General features: G+C 41.8%; 1 protein-coding gene across 3 annotated transcripts; it reads right to left on the reverse strand.

Annotated features, from left to right (window-relative positions):
• Positions 1 to 1,419: 1,419 nt before the first annotated feature.
• On the reverse strand, positions 1,420 to 21,899 carry LOC134547287 (RING finger protein 151-like). 3 transcript variants are annotated; one of them, XM_063391057.1, is made up of 9 exons: positions 21,765 to 21,883; positions 19,299 to 19,406; positions 19,145 to 19,193; positions 17,900 to 18,013; positions 16,101 to 16,324; positions 14,759 to 14,898; positions 12,795 to 12,957; positions 11,318 to 11,438; positions 1,420 to 10,339 (listed from the first exon to the last, which is right to left on the reverse strand). In XM_063391057.1, the coding sequence occupies exons 5-9, from the start codon at positions 16,304 to 16,306 to the stop codon at positions 10,106 to 10,108; spliced, it is 864 nt and encodes a 287-aa protein (XP_063247127.1). In that variant the 5' UTR covers positions 16,307 to 16,324; positions 17,900 to 18,013; positions 19,145 to 19,193; positions 19,299 to 19,406; positions 21,765 to 21,883; the 3' UTR covers positions 1,420 to 10,105. The 3 variants fall into 3 exon arrangements, with proteins under 3 accessions (XP_063247127.1, XP_063247117.1, XP_063247135.1); XM_063391047.1 differs by lacking the exon at positions 19,145 to 19,193; XM_063391065.1 differs by lacking the exons at positions 19,145 to 19,193; positions 19,299 to 19,406 and having other exon boundaries at positions 21,765 to 21,899.
• Positions 21,900 to 21,912: the final 13 nt, after the last annotated feature.

Raw genomic sequence — 21,912 nt, forward strand, 5'->3', positions numbered from 1 at the left:
GCACTGCATAAATATTTTTGAAGCTGACTCACTCCTTTATACCATGTGTTCAAGGTGGTTTTATTTTTTTAGAAATGTTCCTGTTTTTGAAACTAGCAGGGATTTAAATCATTTGGTTTCTGTCAGGGAATTTGAAATGAAAAGTATTAGGCATGGAATAAATATGTAAACATTCAGTATTGGTTCTTCAGAGTTTAAAATACAGAGCATGTCACGTTAATAATTTTCAAACTAGGAGGAATTAAAGGGTTGGTTACAGTGGTGTATGAAAGCTCTGTAAATTAAGTTGAATTTTAATAAAGAAATGTGTGTATATAATTTTTTTTTTTAATACTAATGAATTTAGTTCTGCTTCAATTCAAAGTGTTTCCTTTCATGGATAAATTCTGCATGAAATAATGCTGTTCAAAATGCAGGTGTTAGTTGGTTTGCTCTTTAAAAGGGGAACGCTACCACGTTTAAGTGAAAGTGTTCGATTTTTCTTTTGATACTCTGGCTAAAAAAAAGACATTTTCAAGTTTTGTTTCCTGACTGGAGGACCAGGAAGTTGCTAACTTTAGAGACTCCTGTGCTTGCTCGATGAGCAGAACAGTGGGAGGAGGGTGAGGCAGAGATCTCCAGTGAAGCAGGGACAAAGGCACCGTTTGTGTGTGGCATTAAAGGTGAGACAAGTTGTGTGCATTTGGTTTTGCTTCCATGATCTTTAGCTGCTGTGCAGTGTGTAATGTGGCTGAGGGTCAGATGCACATGGAGAGGTGTAGGAGATGAAAAGGTTATCAGCCCAGATCCTGGGCTGGTCTCTGGTTGTGCCATGTTGGCTTTCAGCCTTTTTTTGTTCTGCTGAGTAAGTTCTCCATCAGGTAAGAGAATGTGTCTAGACAGTGAAGGCAGAGGACTGCATGCAGCAAATTGCTGCTTGAGTGCTCCATGTCCAGATTGCTCCTTTTTAATCAAGGCCAACAGCTCTGTTTTGCTCTTCTTACATGTTCCCACCCGGGTTTTGTAGTGGACATAAAAAAACCTTGCACTGGGGGTGAGATCCCTGCAGTTGATGGACAGAGAATGAATTTTTCCCTTCTTGCCCCTTCATTATGTTGTTGTCTGTGCAGCACTGAGTGCTGTACTCCAGGAATTCTCAAATTTCTGCCAGTGCTTTGCTGTCCAAGCAGCTGCTCATCCCATTCAGAAACTCCACTCTGTGAAGTGGGAGGGAAATCCTGGAGAAGGGGTAGTTTGACTGAACACCTGCTTTGTTTATGGCTCCCTCTAGAAGGGAAAATGGAGCCTCACCTCCTCCAGGGCCCCGAGCCTGTCATTGCATTTGTGACTCCCGTGCTCTGCAGGCCAGTGCACATAAAGGTTGCTACTCTGTCTGATGAAGAGGGCACTCAAACTTCTGTACAGAATGAAGCGAACAGCTTGTGTTAATTCTGGTGTAGACCCTTTATTAGTTCCACTTTTATACAAAGTGTGCTTCAAAGTGATACAAAGTGTTACCATTTCTTATACACACTAGAGATTAAGATCTGTTAAGCGCTGGTTTATCCTTGTGCATATAAAGGTAGAAATTGTAAATAGACTGGCAGCGACCCATAATGCTGGAAGACAGTTCAGTGTTTACTCAGTTAATAGAAAGTTGCATAGAATTGTAGGTCTTTAAAAAGGCATCTTGTACGTGGTAAAATCTCCCTGACCTACCGTACTCCCTCTGACAACAGTACAGGATAAAGGCAAGGCTAGTACTGCTCCCTGCCAGCACCACCCAGCACTTCTAAGGAAAGTGGCTGTGGAGAAGCACCATGCCAGAAACATCCGAGAGGACAGCACATGGAAAATTCCATTTGCAAGGCTACCAGTTTCTATCAATTATAGCAACTGCTTGCAGCCGGGTTCTATTACTACATCATACAAACACCTAAGAACATTTCAGATAAAACCACTTCTGGCCACTCAAAATACATCACTATAGCAGGTACTTTGCTTGACTGTGCAATTCCCTTCCCTTCTATGCTGACAAGAAACTCTCCTATAGGCACGTTCCCACCAACCTGACTTAACTGCTTGCTCTGAGTTTTGTTCCTGACTCTCCCAGGCTTGGTACTGTGACACTGTGTACCCACCAACTGTGGATAAAGACTTAATGTCCTTTTAACTCTAATGCCAGGTCAACTCCCTGCCACACGCTGGCAGCTCACACTGGTGGAAAGCTGGCTGGTGGCACAAACTGCTGCAGCCACATCTCTGCTTTTGGGCTGAAGGAACAGTCACACCACACTTGTTCTGTCTCTTTGCTCTCCTTCTTCCCACTGCAAAGAGCCAGAAGCAGCAACTCAAAATACAACAATTTGCACAGTTTCTCTCGACTTGGAGCAGCAGTACCACTTGTGAAGAAATGAAACTGATCAAAGTGTGATTTTGCACCAGTATAGTAATATCAGTAATTTCATGTTGGAATCCTCCTGTAATGCAGTTTTAGCAGTGTCTCATATAATGCTCATGTATGATCATGACTAGGAAAGTAGCACTTTCAAGTCACTTTAACTTATGTCAAGTCTAGTACAATATGTGGACTCTTGCTTTTTGTGAACAGGATGAACAGATTACTCCAAAGAAAGAAAAAAATCCCTTGCTGCTGCCAACTGCTATTAAGAGCTGCATAATACATGAGACTGGAAAAGCAAGAAGTAAATGAAATACTACCATACTGGGCTATGTAATGTCAGTCTAGTCAATTTTAAGGCAGCTCAAATGCTGGTGATACTTCAGCAATGCCACCCTGTGAGGGCTTCATTAGCAGAGGAAAATCTCAAGTGCAGAACTGTTATCAACGCAGAGGAATGGCATAAAGCTTTAAGTCAGCAGAGGGACTGGATGCCATTAGCTACTTGTCTTGGGTTTCAATATGTAACCAAAAATGAATTCTATTTCCCATCTGTTGAAACTGGTTGGGGAGGTATTTTTTCTCGTGTATAACCCATTCCTCAGAACTCCAGGGAGAAGGAGGTAGCTGCCTTCTGTTAATGGGCCAGCTGTTAAAAGCAGGTGGGGCAATGTTCCTTATCTCTGCCATCCTCCATCCTCATCACCCATCCTCCCTGCAGGGGGATATCTGCTGTTAATGGGCCATTAAGGCTCACCACATGACTGATAACAGTACATCATCCCATTGTGAGATGCTCCACCCAGTGGGAGTGGCCAACCATTCTTATCTAGATAAAAAAGCAGAGTCAGAAACACCAGGACAGGCTGTTTTCCAAAGGATTCCCAGAACAAAGACTGGACCCTCCTTGTCACCACTGGACCCTGCTACAGGATCATCTCTGCTCTGACAGAACCACATCTGTTACTCCAGGAGGACTTCTGTGGACTGCTACCAACAGGGTGTCAGGTCGTATTCTGACTCTTGTTGGGTTTTCTAGGATTTTTGTTTGATTCCCATTTTTTTATTGTACTACTACATTTATATTTCTAATATTCCTATTAAAACCTGCTATTCCTCTTCCCATATCTTTAACCAAATTCCTCTAATTTCCAAATTATAATAATTATGAGGGAGTGAGTTTACATTCTCCATTCCAAGGGAAGCTCCAGCTTTCCCTGACAGATACCTGTCTTTCCAAACCAAGACACTACTGTGTGCCTGTTTAAAACATCTCTGAAAGTGCTTCTTTGTTGCTAAAGGAAACCCAAACTGACAGTCCTTTCCAGAAGGCAGGGGGCCCAAAGTGTTGCCACATTTTTATGCTGGAAGTTGCGACTGTCAGTGCTGGACTGCACAGCAGAATGTCCTTCCTTACCACCTAAGACACTACTCATGTAGTGCAATGTCCATCACTTAGGGAAAAGACAGCTGAGAAAGGCTAAGTAAACCATAAATAAAGCCTATTTCCCATACTAGGAGGAATTTAGTCATGAATGTGTGGGTGAAGTTTCTAAAGCAATCAAATGCAGAAATCCCATTATGGGGAACACACAGAGCTAATATTGCTTTCTTCTGTGGTCAGAACAGAAAAGATTGGGTTACTGCTCTCTGACTGAGGAAAGAAAGATGATTCAGCTCATCTAGTTCCAAAGGATTTTGAAGTAATTTTCTTGTTTACATTAGGCAAAGTAGATAAAGCCACATCACAACCACACAGTTATAGTACACAGAAAAGCACTAGCTGAATCTAACAGCATGAAATCTGGTGTTGCTAAAAAGCTTGAAATTAGTGAATGCTGCAGTAACGTCACACAGAGCACAGACACTCACAGCTTGCTTGTTTAGAACACGAGAGTAACAGCATTCTTACTTTCTACCTATTGCTTTAATACACACACCAATGTAAGTGAACTGACCACTGAACACTTAGTGTGAATGAAGGTCTTCTCAAATGATACCTACTGGTTTACAGATTACTAAATATGACTGCTTAAAAGATATGCTGTGGCATGAATTGGTAATATTGCTAGTGCCCCAAATGCTCTCAATTACTTTGAATGAGGGTTTTTTCCCCTGAAAAAAATCCCTGCTTTTACAGAAGCGCTATTTATGTCAGTTTTTAAATACACAAGACCAGTTTTCAAATATGTGAGACCTGAATATGTGCACATCTGCCTCCGTGGGACTGAGCAGAAAGAAAGAAACAGCAAGTTAGAGGGATTTATTAATGCCCAAAATTCAGACAGCTCTGACCATAAATCTTCATAATGTAGACTATGTGCTAAAGAAGACTGCTGTCTCTCTCTTTGGTTATGCTATTAGCTATAAAAGCATTGCTCTGAGTGACAGCAAGGCATGCACAGTAATGCAGTTGCTTTTTAAAGTATAAAATAAACATATTTGGGTTGTTGAACCTGCATACATGTTGAACCTGCATACATGTTGAACCTGTTTTCCTGAGCCTGCAAAACTGATTGAACACATTCAGTAAACAGAAGGCCAGGTATCTCTATAGTTAGTCTACTGACGAGCTGAGAATATGGCTTAGTTATACCACTGAAAACAACATGAACAGGCTGTATAAAAAGTTTGGAGAAATTCTGTGAACAGATTTCTCATGCAGTGCTTACAGATAAATGCCTCCTTGATTGGTGGGTCTGTTAAAAAATACTATTGCAAACTTTGAATTATGGAATCATCAAGAGTGGAAGAGACCAAATTCAAATGTCATCCCAGAACTAGCCCTGCTAAACCATTGCTCAGCCCCAGATCCTGAACTCTTCAACACCTTCAGGGATGGTGACCCTATTCCTGACCACCCTAAACAGAAAACTTTTTTTCTAACATCTAATCTCCCCTGTCTGAGATTAAGGCCACATCCCCCTGTCCTCTCACTGTGTAGACACAGAAGTAGAGAAGTACAGACCAGTTCCCACCTGGCTATATTCTCCTTTCAGGGATTTGTAGAGAGTGAAGAGGTCTCCCCTGAGCATTCTCTTCTCTAGACTAAACAAACCCAGCTCTTTCAGATGCTCCTCACAAGACAAGCTCTCATGAGAGCTAGACTCCATTAGCTTTGTTGCCCTTTGCTGGACACCCTTCAGCATTTCAATTTCCTTTTTAAAGTGAAGGGCCAAAACTGGACACAGCACTCGAGGTGTGGCCTCACCAGGGCCAAATACAGAAGGACAATCACTGCCACAATACTTCTGATACAGGCCAGGATGCCATTTACCTTCTTGGTCACCTGGGCACACAAGCTCATATTAAGCCAGTTGTCAACCAGCACACCCAAGTCCCTTTCTGCCGAAGAGCTCTTGAGCCACTCAGCCCTCAGCACTGCATGGGGTTGCTGCAACCCAAGTGCAGCACCCAGCACTTTGACTTAGTGAAGCTCGTGCAGCTGTCCTTGGCACACTGATCAGGTCTGTCCAGGTCTGTCTGCAGAGCCCTCCTATCCCAGCAGACCAACACTTCCATCCACCTTGGCGTTGTCTGCAAATTTACTCAGGAGGCACTCAATTCCCACGTCCAGGTCATTAATAATGGTGTTAAATAGGTCTGGCCCAAATACCGAGCCCTGGGGAACACCACTAGTTACCAGCTGCCAACTGGACTTCGCTCCATTCCCCACCACTCTCTGGGCCTGACAACCAGCCAACTTTTTACCCATTGGAGAGTTCACCCATCCAAGTCCCAAGTAGCCAGGTTTTCTAGGAGGACACTGTGGAAGATGGTGTGAAATGCTTTACTGAAGTCTAGACAGACAACATCCACAGCCTCTCCTTCATCTTCTCAGCAGGCCACTTAGTCACAGGAGGTCAGATCAGTCAAGCAGGACCTGCTTTTCCTACATCTGTGTTGTCTGGGCTTGATCCCTTGGTTGTCCTGCACGTACCATGTAATGGCACTCAAGATGATCTCTTCCAGAATGTTGCCCAGAGCTGAGGTCAGGCTGGCTGCCCTGTAGTTCCCCAGATCATCCTTCCAACCATTCTTGTAGATGGGAGTTAAATCTGCTGATCTCCGGTCAGCTGGAACTTCTCCAGTTAAGCAGGACTGCTGATCAATGATTGAAAGTGTTTTGCCAGTTCCCTCATTACTCTGGGGTGGATCCCATAAGGGCCCATAGACCTGTGAGTGTCTAAGTGGCACAGCAGGTCATTAACCATCTCGTCCTGGGCTGTGGGGACTTCACTCATCTGCCTATCAACTTCCACCTCAGGGAGCTGGGTATCCTGAGGACAACTGATCCTGATCTTGAAGACTGAGGCAAAGAAGGCATTTTGTATCTCTGCCTTTTCCTCAACCCTGTAACTACACCACTCTGGATTCAAACAATGGCAGAGACACTCCTTGACCCTCCTTTTGCTGTCAACGTATTTATAGAAACTTTTCTTGTTGTCTTCAACTGTCATGGCCAAAACAAGTTCTAGTTGGGTTTTGTCCCTTTTAATCTTCTTCCTACATGATCTTGTGACATCCTTATAGTCCTCCCAAGTTACCTGACCCTCCTTCCAGAGGTAATATATTCTCTTTTTCCCATCTACATTTCAGCTTAAGTTCTCTGTTTAACCACGCTGGTCTTTTTCCCTGACAACTTGTCTTTTTACACATGGGGACAGTCTGTTCCTGAATATTTAACAATTCCTTTTCCACACAGAATCACTAAGTTGAAAGAGACCTTCAAGATCATTGAGTCCAACTCAGCCCTAACACCTCAACTAAACCATGGCACCGAGTGCCACATCCAGTCTTTTTTTAGACACATCCAGGAATGGTGACTCTACCACCTCCCTGGGCAAACCATTCCAGTACTTTATCACCCTTACTGTAAAAACCTTTTTCCTAACATCTAACCTATATTTCCCTCAGTGCAGCTTAAGACTGTGTCCTCTTGTTCTGTCAGCTGCTGCCTGGAGAAAGAGACCAACCCCCACCTGGCTACAGCCACCTTTCAGAAGGTTGTAGAGAGTGATAAGGTCACCTCTGAGTCTCTTTTTCTCCAGGCTAAAACAACCCCAACTCCCTCAGCCCTTCCTCATAAGGCTTGTGTTCCAAGCCCCTCTCCAGCCTCGTTGCCTCCTCTGGATGCGTTCAAGTGTCTCAATGTCCTTAAACTGCGGGGCCAGAACTGGGCACAGCACTCAAGCTGCAGCCTCACCAGTGCTGAGTACAGGGGAAGAATGACCTCCCTGCTCCTGCTGGCCACACTGTTCCTGATACAGGCCTGGATGCTGCTGGCCCTCTTGGCCCCCAGGGCACAGCCAGCTGTCACCAGTACCCTCAGCTCCCTTTCTGCCTGGGCACTGTCCAGCCACACCGTCCCCAGCCTGCAATGCTGTAGGTAGTTTTTGTGGCCAAAATGCAGAACTCAGCACTTGGACTTATTAAACTTCATCCTATTGGACTCTGCCGATCCATCCAACTGCTCCAGGTCTCTTTGCAGAGCCCTCCCTACCTTCCAGCAGATGAACACATTCTCCCAGCTTAGTGTTGTCCACAATTTACTGAAGACTCAATACCCTCATCCATGTTGTCAATAAAAACATTAAACCGAACTGGCCCCAGCACAGACCCCTGAGGAATACCACTGGTGAATGGCTGCCAGCTGGATGCAGCCCTGTTCACCACCACTCTCCGCGCCCAGCCATGCAGCCAGTTCTTAAGCCAGCAAAGAGTGCTCCTGTCCAAGCTGTGGGCTGGCAGCTTTTAAGCACCTCCAGCCTTCCTGGACTCCTTTACCTTTCAGGACTGACTTCCAAGGGACTTGGTCAATCAGTGTCCTAAACAGGCCAAAGTCTACTCACCAAAGTCCAAGGCAGAAGTCCTGCTGGTGCCCCTCCTTACTTCACCCAGAACAGAAAACCATAACAGTTCATGGTCACTCTGCCCAAGATGGCCACTGACCACCACATCACCCACCAGTCTTTCTTTGCCCACAAAAACCAGGGCCCCTGTGTTAGGCTCATTTACCAGTTGTGTTAGTTAGAAAGCTGTCTTCCACACATTCCAGGAACCCCCTAGGCTGCTTCCACTCTGCTGTATTTCCAGCAGACATCTGGCAAGTTGAAGTCCCCCACGAGTACAAAGGCTGGTGACTGTGACACCTCTGCCAGCTGCTTGTAGAACCTCTCATCAGTCTGTTCCTGGCTGGGTGGTTTCTAATGGACTACCACTATGACATCTGCCCTGCTGACCTTCCCTGTCATCCTCCCCCAGAGGCACTCAACCTTGTCATCTTCATCATCAATTTCAACACAATCAAAACACTCCGTATAGTACAGTGCTATCCACCACCTCTCCTGCTTTGCCTGTCTCTTCTAAAGAGCTTATATCCAGCCATTGCAGCAGTCCCATGATGACCGTCATCCCACCACGTTTCTGTGATGGTGACAACATCAAAACCTTCCTGCTGAACAATGGCTTCCAGCTCCTCCTGCTTGCTGCCCATACTGTGTGTTGGTGTAGATGTGCTTTTGCCAGGTCAACAGTTTTGCCCACGTCACCGACCTGGCACCCTAGGTTCACCTCTAGTGATCCTCCACTCTCTGAGGTGCATCTGGTGTATTTGCCTCAGGGGAGGTAGAGAATGGCTCTAACAATCCATCTCTTCCTCAGATGCTCTGATGTCCCTTACCCCTCCCACCTCCCTTTTGAGTTGTACTGCTAAGCAGAGCAGATCACTGACCTACTCACACTCACACAGGTGTTCTGTTCCCCTCTGACGCCAGTGCCAGGCTCTGGCACTCCCTGCAGCCTGCTTGAGCACTGACAGATATCTGAAGCCCAAGTGACTGTGCAAATATTCATCTCTTGTGCATATCAAGTAGCCTTAAACCTGCCACAAGAAAATAAGGATACTCTACGTATTTATACATACTTTAAAGACATTGAGTACCAAATGGACTGGTCTTATGCTTAAAAGAGTCTGTTGAAATACCCGATACTTTCACATACAAAAGCTTAAAATTTTTAAATGAGAAGTAGATCCATTCCCACAAACTCAGTTATTCACACACAGTAGATTATTCTACTACCTTGGGCTTTAGTATTAGTCTCTTAAGTGTGTATCAGCCTGGGAAATGAGAAGAAGCTCTAATGCAACAGTCAACCTCACCCAAAGCTGTTACACAGCAGAAGAATTACAATTTAAAGTGCTTGCTTTTCCACCTTTGAAATGAGACTTTCTACAGACTACAAACAAAATCTTATTAATTTCTATTACTGACTTACTGATTCTATTATTCACTTTTCCCCAAATTAAGTACATCCCAAATAGTCACATTTCCTTTTTTTGTTTGAAACAGAGATACTTAAATGTTTTTTTCTTCCTGGTCCATAATAGTCTGATTCTTTGACTTTAAAAAGCTGTAGCTTTCAGTCTTGAAACTTCCTGTAAGTGATGCAGTAAAGAGAGAATAAATCAAGTCTCCTTCCCCTTTTTATAAAAACATTAGCTAAAAAATATGTCTTACAATTGCTATTTTTAATGACCAGTATTCCCTCAGAAAAAAAAAATATTCTGTTTGTTTTTATGGCCCCAAAGGAAATACAGTAGTAATTCATACTTTAAAAGAAAATAAGTAAATTAGAAATTATATAAAGTTTACCAATCACTCAAAGAAAGTAGTTTACCAGAAGCCATTATTTGAAGAAAATGCTTTTTGAGCTTAGCACTATTTAGATAACTGTAACTTCCCTAGGTTTTCTTTTCACACTCTCTAGTCGTGTCAAAGGACGGAAATTTGACTTCCTGCTTCCCTCTGTAGTAGTTAACCTACAGTCCTTCTGCAGCCCCTTCAGCAGCTCCATCAGCTCCCGTTTTTCCAGCTCTGCCTGCTCCAGCTCTTGACGGTGCTGTCTCTCCGCAGCCATCAGAGACCGTACATCTGACATCATTCGTGACATCTGACTCTGAAATGCAAACACAGATTTACTGCAAGAAACAAACCCTCTTCTAATGATGGTGCAAGGAAGTCGAACTGGCCATGCAGGTAGGGCGACGGAGTCTTAGGAATAAAAAACACCAAAAAAGTTTTTTGATAGTGCAACAAATGTAAACAATTTGAGACACAATCCAGCATTCACCTTCTGGGATGGTCTTGTCCTAAAGATTCCAATATGTTTTTCAAAAATATTTTGTTTTCATATTTTGTTTCTTATAAAGTATGATAAGAAACAACCAATTTACCCACTTGCTGCTTCTATTTTCTGTTTCAAGAATCCAAACAAAATATGGTTGAGATTTTGTTCAGATACATTCTTGAAGGATTTAACATCAAATCCAGTAAACACAAAAATGTAAACTGTGAAGTTTTAAAATACTTTATAAAGCTTTTAAAAACTTCTATTAAAAACTTTTTAAAAGCTTTTATTGCTTTAAAAATCATTGTTCTGTGATATAATAAAAACAGGATGAAAGAAGGATAAGACAGCCTTGCTTGTCACTTGATGAAGTTCACTGTGAACCTTTCCAACCTGCTGACCACAGTGCAAATACCACTGTTGGCAGTAGGGCTCTGTGCCAGCTCTGGACTAAGCCACTTGGATAGCAATTATAAATGTTTAATTACATCCCATTTGTGATGTATACTCTACATTTAGACACTGAAACCAGTTTCAGATTGATCTGTTGACGATGTTACGCACACACAGAACACGGATGGAGTACCCAGGTGAGCTCCAGTGAACCTGAAGCAGATAAGCCACAGGAATACAGCATCCAGCCTGCTTCTCCACAGAGCTAACCTGGTAAAGCTTTGATGGTTCTGCTTCCCATACTTAATGTCATTTTCCTCTGTATGAGACTTTATTTACAAAATAAGAAACTGCTACTGGGAAAAGCAAGAAGCTAGACTGTTAAGAGAGACAAAAAAAAAGGATCGTATTTACCTTTAGTTCTTCAATTTCATTTTGCAGAATACTCTCTTTTTGGACCATATGCCTTCTCTGTGAATCTAACCTTGACTCCATCTCATGTTTTGCCTCCTCCACTCTGCAGATCATTTCTGACCTAAAAAGTTTATTTCTCCTTGTTAAGTCTTGTAAGCAGAGAAAAGAATGATCTTCAAAATCCAGAAAGCCTTCTTGCAGCCAAACACACTGAACTGATTCCCATCAAGCTCTACAGGATGCCCCTGTAGAGGCATGATTTATTAATTTAAAAAAAACCCCAACAAACTGGCATAAAAAAAGTGCATTGTGCCCAGGGGCACTAAAGTGCCCATGAGGAGCCTATAGAGGGACAATCATATCATATTTCTCAAGTGATTAATGAGCTCAAGGTGTATTTATGACTAAGTAATTTTCTGCTGTTTGCCTACACTATGTGCTTGCTAGGTGTTATGAAATAGAGGCAACCAAGATGAAAAATCTGAATCCTATAGGAGTGCTAAACCTGTAAGGAAGTGAGACAGCCTGAGTGTGTGGACACGATGGGCACTTACAGACACAGTTCTGTGCTGGCCTGGCAGTGCTGGATTAACAGCTGGACTCAATGCTTTTAAAACTCCTTTCCAATTTCAATGATTCCATGGTTCTGTGTAATCTTGTTCACTTTTATGGTGGACACCACATGACAGCATGCAGGAAACTGTTACAGCCTAGTCACTCACACAGCTCCACTGCCAAAACCAGATGGCACTACATTAACCTTTTGAGTTCAGAAACCAGGCAGCAGAATCCCTTGTGTCTCAACACATTTACACCATATTTGAGGTTGACTTCACAGCCATGTTCAAAAGCACAACACTTAGGGGCTGAAACATACAAATGGAAAGGAGCATGAAGGGGGGAAAAAAAAGTCCAACTGGAATATAATGAATAGGAAAAGCTACAGAAACATATGTAAGAGGAAAACAAGGATGCTGGTAAGAAGAGTCATATTCATTGATTGTTAATTTACCAGGACTTAAAAAAACCCAAAATTAGACCTTCAGTGGTTGAATCCAGCTGTATCTGCCAAAATAATTACAGATTTTTATCTTGATCTGTAAAACCATAAACTAAATACAATTATTGAATAATGTGATTTTGTGTCTATAACAGGCCACTGGAAAAATTAAATTGCCAACTTCAGTCTTCTTAGGTTTTTTTGTCATTTTAAATAGTAAGCTCGCAGTTTTGTTCAAGTGCAAGGAATGGTATTTTTAAGACTTAGACTAACTTGGAAAAAAACCCCAACAACAAAAGAATCAAAGCAGGAAGAATTTAAAGTCTACGCTGACACATAATAAATTTTGGCCTGTTAGCATCAAGTGATTAATGGCTCATTTAACACATACCAGAATCCAGTGCTAGTGTTTTAAGTGCTTCATGCGGTGAGTTTAAGCCCAGCCCCACACACACGAGAGAAAGGGAAGATCCGTACCGAAGCAGCTCCAGCTCGGTCCTGAGCTCTGCCACACAGTTGTGCTGCGTGTCCTCGGCGCTGAGGATGGTGTAGCCACAGCCATTGGGGCACTCGCGGCTCCGGTACTCGCACACCGCCAGGTGCCCGTCCAGGTTACGCCGCTCAATCTGCACGGTGCAGCCTGCGCGAGGGAGGGCGAGGCCACACGGCCATTAGAACAGAAGTGTTTTGAGTCATTCCAAACAAAAACACTCAGGAAAGGAAGCTGAGAAAAGGGATTTGCTTAGGATATGAAATATGACAGTTACACATACGTAGCTACTAGTACAATACTGTACAAGGTCTTATTAAGATACTTATTCATTAACTGAAAATACTGAAAGGTTGGAAGGAGGTATTTTCTGTAAAGTCTTCTACTGCTGGTCTGTCATTGAATCAACTTTAGTAATGACAATCCTGATGCCAAGCTAAGACACTAGCAGCTTGCCTGTGCTACCATCACAGATTGCAATGACTGGAACTGATAAAGAATACATGTGTCAAAAAATATTACGCTATCAAACTTAGGAAAAATCCAAAGATGTAGTAAAAAGATGTGGGTGAAAAGAAATGTAAACTTGTTTTGCAGACAATTTGTTGGTCCTGTCCATAATGTACTAGACCATATAAATAAGTCAGAACATTTATTTATGAACATTTAATAACTCATACTAAGACAGAAATATTTCCACAGAAATTCTAGGACACCTCCTTTGCAGTTCTGCAGTGATTAAAAGTAAAATGTAAAGAATCAAAAATAAGCACTATATAAATTATTGCTACATTTAACACTCTAAACTTGAAGTTTGTAGTTTTGACTTGTGAAGTCAAACTTAGGAAATTTGTAGTTTAATCTTTGAGGCTCTCTTTGTTGAAATACACAGTTGCATTTAATTTGAAGAGAATATCAACTTTAAGGAAATTGAAACAAGGAGTATTGAAACTTCCCAACAAACCATGCCAGAAAATGACAAATGGGTTCTCTAGGACAGCTTTACTAATAAAAATAATAATTTGTAATTGAGGTACTCAAAATACACTCCGTGTACTCTTGGGAAAGAGTTCAAGAGATGTAAGAGCCTTCACACCCCAAACACCAGACACCCAGTGTGGTATAAAAACATAAATCTGTACAACACTGTAAAATACATGAATCTGTAAAACACTACTGCTTCTGTAGCAAGTAGAACAGGTGAATCAAGCATCTGCAGAAGTCACTTACTTCTGAGAAACTGTAACTTCCAGCAGAGCAATTCTAGTACCTTAATCATCTCATAATTAATTACAATGGCAGACTCAACTATGCCCTTAGCATCATTAATTAGAAATTAACTTAATCTAGGAACATACAACATTTCGAATGAAATCAACTGGGAAATTTTAACAGTATGTTCCTTTTTAGAGGCATGTTTCTTTCTCAGGAGATACAGCCTTGTTTTAAATAAAAACCTCAACATGAACAATTCTAACCAGACTTCAGCTTAGAATAATTCTTATTTCCAAGATACCTTCTTGTTAAAACCATGTCACAGAGTTGGCAGCTGCACATGCACCAGGCAATCAGGTGTTTTATAAATAAATAATGACCCCTAGGTCTTCTGCAGGGGCTACTGCATTCATTCAAACATCAGAACATGCAGTCAGAATTGGAAAACAAACTCGTAACTTGACAGAAACAAAACTAAAGCACTACTACATTTTCACACATTCGAAATTCATCACAATCATTTTGGTTAGTTTTTGGATAAGAAACTGCTGCTAATCATCATGACTGCCATAAACTGCGACTACATTCTTTTCAAAAACACTGCTGCAAAGAGTAAATCACAGCAAAGTTTTGAATTTCTGTTAGAAAATAATGGCCATTATTGCAGTTCTGTCAAGGAAGATGACAAACATGTTTTCTAAATATAGTGGATTCAACTTGTTTGAATGTTACTCACCAGCATTGGAGCAAGGTATCTGACTGTACTCACACTCCCTTTCATGTCTGTCTATAGACTCCAGAGAACAAACCATTTCACAGCCATACTCTCTGTTTCTGCAATGTAGCTGAAGACGGTTTAAGTCATTTTTCATATATCTACATGCAAAGAAAAGAACTTGTTCTCAAATCTGGGAACATTATTGAAAAATTTGTATTTTCAACTTTTGGGGAAAGAAAGCAAGATTCTAATCTCCATTAGGAAAAGATGTGAGTAATTACCTTAATTTATTACTTTTTAAAGAATTCAAGTGACCATATCAGTAAAAATAAGCTTGAAAGAAACAATGTTAATGGAAAATCCAGTCTCCAAATTTAAATGTGCAAATGAAATCTTTATTTTTGAATTATTTTTAAATTGTGACCTTTCATTGGCTCAGCAGATATCATCAATAACAAAGACCAGGGCTACTCATTTACCATTTAAGTTCTATGTTTCTAAACTTGCCAGACTAAAGGACTACAGTGAGTACAGAAAAAACAATCTAAAAATTAAACGCTAGTGCTCTGTCTACGCTATAGTTGACTTCCAGATAATAAAATCTCATGAATGAAAAATTACATTGTGAGTACTAACAAAGTTACACTTACTGTAGTTGGAGACTTTAAATACATAACTGTTAGTCTGAGTTAGATTAGATAATGCAGGTGTTAAATAGCAAGCAGCATCTACTGTTGAAATGTTTTGTGCTGACACTCTCAGGAATTAACAGTTTAAAATAGAAGGACCAACAACAACCACATGGTCCAACAGCCTGATCAGTTATAAAAGCCATTTGTGAAAACTGCTTTACATGACAAAGTGGTTCACAATAGATATTCCTATGTCTACAGATCTTCTTTAAAAAGAATTTGAAGGTCAGAAATTTAGTTCATGTCTCCAGACATTGTTATTTACAAACCCCACTACAGCATCTGGATAAGAAAAGAAAAGAGATATAGATCATGTAGTGACTGCCATCAAGAGCTGCTTTGCTTGATTTCTCTAAAATAAAGTTTGGAAAAGTTTAAATGCCTTAAAGGACATTCAGAATAATATCCAGACAGATATCTAGAATCAGCATTAAAGATATAAAAAGGTGGAGAACAAACTAAGTGTTCTTTCAGTTTTGAAATCCTAACACCCTGAAAGTTAGTTACAATAAACAGAAAGTGCTGATGCTTTCATGCAAGTAGTTGGTGTCTGCCATGGGCATGCTGGACAAAGATAGCCTGAGTGACAGTATCGACAGATGAAGCTGTGCAAGCAAAACCAAGAAATCCTAAATTCATGTAATTTCAACATGAAGATTATTGGATACCTGTAGAGAGGTCGTAGCAGAGACACATCAATCACTTGTCTGTCTTCAGGGCAGTTACTGTGATGAACGAGCCAGCCATGGATACAGGCAGTGCAGAAAGCGTGTTCGCAAGGAGCCTGCAGTGGATCTTCCAACACGTCTCGGCAGATGGAGCACAACAGCCCCTCATTAACATAGCCCACGAAGCGCTCAATGTCATAACCCATGCTCTCCACACCTTCAACCTAGTCACAAACCCCAAAACACACAGAAAGAAAGCAATCTTTGGCCTGAATCTGTGTGGGTAGATCCACAAAGAGGCCTGAAAAACTCTAAAAGCATGGAGACCTTAAAGTGAATAAAGAAGTGAATGTGTGAATGCAAACAAACACACACTTTGCAGACTTTCATATTTAAGTGGGAATTTGAGAATTGTACTGCTGGATGTCAGACCTGCAATTTTCCATCAAGATATTCTGAACTCTGAAAGCAAAGACTTTGGCACAGTTGAGCTGAGCTTCTTTTGAATGCTGTTGTTGAACTTAATTGTAGCAGCCACTGTGAAACATACAGTTTCTAATGACATGAATTCTACCTCAAGCCAAAACATCACAGAAGTTCAAATGCAAAAATGTTTGCTTTCCATTTTAATACCTTTCATGTAATGCCTGTGATAAACGCAAATCACTCGGTTTTTTTGAAATTTATGAATATTTAATAAAGAATAAAAATTGGTTACAAAAATATTAATACAATAATAAAAGTTTAAAAAAAGTTTTCAGAGACAGGACAAATAATGAGACAACAAGAGCAAAGAAGGTAGCCCGGGCTTTTGTCCCCCCTCCCTCCCAGACAAAGGCTAGGAAGGAGAAGGGCCCCGAACAAAGAGAAGTCTTCTTTTTTAAGCCTTCAGTTTATGACTATTCATATCTTACGTAAAACGAGTAATTTTCAGCTGTTTCTTGTCACAAAAGTTTTCTGTTAATTAAAAGAACGCATGAGAGCATACGTCCTTGAGAAAGTTAGGTTCTGTGGATAAGAGGCCATAAATTCTTCTTCACTAGAAGGTTTAGAGGCCTCTGTAAGGTTTAGGGGCCTCTGTGAATGTTATCTCTGTGCTGAGGAATTTCTCTTCTTGAGCAAAAAAATATAACACACATACACAGCTTCTATTGTACTATAACTTACTGTTAATTACAAAACTACATTCACTATATTATTCTAATGTTAATATAGTATAACTTTTCTATCTATCAGATTACATATAGTAAATATCTGCGTAGAGCCACATATACAATATGCCTTTTTCACATGCCTAACCAACTTACAAAATGGTGTTCTTACTGACAACAGCTGTGGCACTTCCAGCTAACATATCCTGGATTTATACTGAAAAAAAATTCTCTACTCACTGTAGACCTCCATTTCAGAGGGAACAGCATGAAATCTCAACATGCCTAAAGATATACTTAATATTGAGGAAGTAAAAGACGCCCAAACTGCAGCTAATCCTGAAATCATGAAGAGCTACTGTCTTTCCTACATGATCTATTTTATAAAACTGAGAAGCTTTTGGATGGATTTGAAAGCTTTGTGAAGAAGAACTAATGGGCAATCTGCCTTCATCCAAATCCTTTCACAAAAAGCCTTGTGCAGTTTGGTAAGACTCCACAGAATTCCCTTGAAAGAGTAAGTTTTAGGCTCCACATTGCTCCTTGACATACAAAGTTACTTTTGTAAACCCACTGAGACTCATGAAAGAAGTTTGCATTAATTGTGAGGTTTTCTAAATAAAATAGAAAAGGAATAGAAAATCTTACCTTTGTAGATTTTACTACATGTATATGTAGTTTGCCCAAATACTTCAGAAACAGTTTTCTGATCAGTAAGGCGTGTAATACTTCCTTCAGTTTCTCTTCAGTGCTTTACTATGCCTATGAGAAAAATTAGAAAGAGTAAGGCTCAGAAGTGTTTCCTAAGTTACTGAGTCCTATGTCTAACAAGCCAGCTACTGAACAGATGCTGTCTTAACAGCCCATTAAAATCAAGTTTTCAAAGCAAGCCACTGAAAGCCTACAATTCAACACAGAAGAACTGAGTAGATTAGGGTGAAAATAATCATCAGTCTCTGTTTCAATTACTACTTATGCAAATATTTATCACAAAACTGACCACACTGCTGATGATTAATTTTGAAGCCAGTTTTGTTTGTAAAACTGAAGACAACAGAATTCAGTAATATTGAAAAGCAGAAACTGAAATCTGGTAAAATTATATTCCTCAAAAAGATGCAAGTTCCTTATCTACCTGTTCTTATCCAGTCATGACAGGCAGTCCATTTTTAAAATAAAACTATTACAGTCAAGTTTGTTGTATTGGCAAATATAATTGCTGTGATATGTAGCATAATTAGGGTTGCTCACTTAAAACATCATAAAAGATGTCACTACTTAAACCTCTTAAGTTATGCTGTAGGACTTAAACAGCACATACAGATTTGATATGAACTGTAAGTCTAACACTTTGATCGGGGTTGGTGGACCCCAGAGGATTCTGCATTTAGGAAACTTTCAAGGACAGATAAGAGAGCAAAACTAAGTACTTTTACTGTCCTAGAGTTTCTGTTCTACTGGAATTGTGGATGCTGTGAGCTACATTTTGCACAAACACTGCTAGTCCCTGAGGACCAAGTCTTCAAGACACTCTTCATCATATTTTAGCAAGCTTAAAGACTAACAATGCAGGAAAGCATATTTTTATCAAAGGGGAACAAAAACTTTATTTGTGCTTAACAGAGAAATGAAGTGCAACAGCAACAAAATATATATTACATACATATGCCTCTGTATAAAAATATATATGGATGTATAAAGCCCCAGGCAAACTGGAGTTCAAATGAAGAGTGGATGGGAACTTTGAGGCAAAAAATACAATTAAGAGGATTCTTCAAGACTCATGTTGGAGCAGCACAACATGGTGCTGGAACCCTGGTGGCCATGGATCTGAGACCTATGACAATAGCTGTTACTGAAGTCCCACACTTTTTCAAGCAGAAGTTTCCTGACCTGAAGAAACAGAGATGTTTTATTTTCTTGTCAACTTCAAGAGATGCACCTTGGTCAAGAGAAAAATACAGGGAGAGCACCTGATGAATGTCATGCACTTTAGCAGTACAGATCACTGTAACCAGTATCCTCACCACAAAATGAGATCACTTACAGCTTCTGCTTATTCCCAGAACCTTCTCTCTTCTCCATTTGGCCTCAAAACTTATTTTCCCAATTCCGCTACAATTCACCAATTGTCACATTCCTTTTTTGACTGCACCTAGAAATTACATTATCTTGTTGAGAGTTGTCAGTTGTTTAGCTTAAGCAAGTAATTTCTAAATAGAATAAGTCACTTAGAATTATAATACTGTGTGATTTAGAATGCTGTTTGCTTATATCTACTTGCTTACCATATGTAGCTTGGGTTGCTGGAAGCCTTAGGCTGAAAGCTGTGAACTTCTGCCTAGACATGCTTTTGGCTGGAAGTGAGGTAATTTCCTTAGCAATTTTCCCAGTAGCTGCTACTGGGAAAGAGCTGTGTTTTGCCTTTAGAATGAGAAGAATGTTCCCAACACACCAATGTCTTAGTTGTTGCTAAGTAATGTTTATCCTAAGTCTAGGACTTTATTTGGTTTCCCATGCTCTACCGGGGAGCAGGTGCACAAGTAGCACAAATCAGAAGATAAGGAGCTCAAGGTCATCAGCAGAAGCTCTAACTCAAGAACAGTTAATAGCCTGCCTGCATGGACATGGAGAGAGAATCCAATAAGCTGTCAGAAGATGCCAGACCAAAAATCACCACTGGAGTAAAAGAGCTGTGTGAAGAGCATGCAGGGGAAGGTGCATAAATTGTAATGGTATCATTGTGCAGGGATTTCTTTGGGAGAGAAAGCACACAAACTATGACATGCTGTTTGCTTTCTACTGCTTCACGTTTTATTTTTCCCTGCGGTTCTGGACAAGCAAAAATCTCCTCCAGACTTCACAGGTACCAAACAATTTTTCAACAGTTGTAATCCCACGTTGTTTGCCAGGCAGATGCAAATCCAAAACCAGCCTTGACTTGTAGACTTCACTGCCCTCAAACAGAGATTTGGTGTGGATACAATAACAGGGAGAATACAGGTGGGATGTAGCTCCCAGTAACATTGTCACATAGCTTGCTAAATGTCTGGCACCAACCAAAGCTATTCCACTGTGAAAGTCAGGACACTGAAATGAAATTAGTGAGCTTCATTTTTTCATGTGCAGTAGCTTCTGATTTTTAAAAAATGCTTCTCTTCCATATGACAAAACAAAGCATAACTGTTTGAAAGGCTGGAGTGAACCATGACAGCACTACAGATGTGAATGGCTAAGACAGCATTTTCAGAAACACTGGAGGAACAGAGTCTACGCAGGGCCCAGGGATGAGGTGACACTGAGACATGACACTTCTTCAGCTTTTATTTTCACAGAGACACACTGTGCTTTAAATCCTGCTATACAGAAGCAATATTTTAGTGTGTTTTTTTGCCACTCTGACACTGTAAACCACTTCAAGCCAGCATTAATGCCCAAAGGGGCAGATTCACCCCTTCAGTTGTGACTGTACAAGTGGTTTTTCAGGCACTTGATGCATCACTCTTGTTAACTGACCTATTTTAAGACTGAACTGCAGAAAAAAAATTAACTTTGGCAGTTTTCTTACAGTAGCCCAAGCCTATCTATCCACAAATTAATGTGCTCCTCACCTGTCTACACCTCCCTTTGAATCAGAGAGAACCTTTAATTTGCCCCTTTCTTGAACTGGCTCATGCAAATCACCATACAACTATGCCCTGATTAGATTTGGTAGGCACAGACCAGAGTCCGGAGAAGGGCAATGGAGCTGGTGAAGGGTCTGGAGCACAAGTCCAATGAGGAGCGGCTGAGGGAGCTGGGGTTGTTTAGCCTGGAGAAAAAGAGGCTCAGAAGGGCCTTTATCTGTCCACCTGAAAGGAGACTGTAGCCAGGTGAGGGCTGGTCTCTTCTCACAGGCGACCAGCAACAGGGTGAGAGGACATCGCCTCAAGCTGTGCCGGGGGCTGGGTTTCAGGTTGGACAGCAGGAAGAATTTCTGCACAGAAAGGGTGGTCAGCCTTTGGAATCGGCTTGATGATCTCAGTGGTCTTTTCCAACCTAATTAATTCTGTGACCGCCTTCGAGGCTGTGCAGGGCCGAGCTCTGCCCCCCCCGAGCCAAGCCCAGGGTCAGAGGAGCCCTCTCCCCTCGGAGCTGTGGGAGGGGGAATTCTGTACAACTAGCAGGGGAAAGGCCTCCGGATTTGGCCTGGAAAGGTGCTTCAGGGAGGGACAGCGATCCTGGTCACAGAGCACGGAGCTGGCCCGGAAACATCTGGAGAAGCGACCCGACACCAAGAAACAGCACCTGCGCGGCCTCAGGCAGTGACAAACACCCTTACAGATGCACACACCCTTGCCACTCCCTTCCCCACACCCAGCGATGCCGCCGCCAGCCCAGCACAGGGCCCTAACAAACGCCGAGCATAAACCCCGCGCACCACCTCCGGCCCCGGGCCCAGCCCCGCTCGGGCCCCGCAGCCCCTGGCCGCCCCTCGCCCCCGGCCCTCGGGGACGCCGCCCCGCTCACTCACCCCGCCCGCCGCCGCTCGCTGTCGCGCAGCCGAGGCTCCCTTTACGGCTGCTCTCGCTTGACGGCGGCGCGGCAGGCAGCCGCTCCGCCATGCTGTGTGTGGCACGGCCGGCACTGCGCCAGCGGCAAGGCCCCCGCGCACGCGCGCC

This window comes from Prinia subflava, chromosome 1 (genome assembly GCF_021018805.1).
Source record: "Prinia subflava isolate CZ2003 ecotype Zambia chromosome 1, Cam_Psub_1.2, whole genome shotgun sequence".
NCBI classification, from domain to species: Eukaryota; Metazoa; Chordata; class Aves; order Passeriformes; family Cisticolidae; genus Prinia; species Prinia subflava.

What these genes read in the sequence shown, in the direction of transcription:
- LOC134547287 (XM_063391065.1), bottom strand. Translation starts at nt 16,306, where the DNA reads ATGGGTTATGACATTGAGCGCTTCGTGGGCTATGTTAATGAGGGGCTG. An exon ending in GATACCTTGCTCCAATGCTG is followed by an intron (nt 12,958 to 14,758) that starts GTGAGTAACATT and finishes TCCCTCGCGCAG; the next exon opens with GCTGCACCGTGCAGATTGAG. An exon ending in ATGAAATTGAAGAACTAAAG is followed by an intron (nt 10,340 to 11,317) that starts GTAAATACGATC and finishes TTTGCATTTCAG; the next exon opens with AGTCAGATGTCACGAATGAT.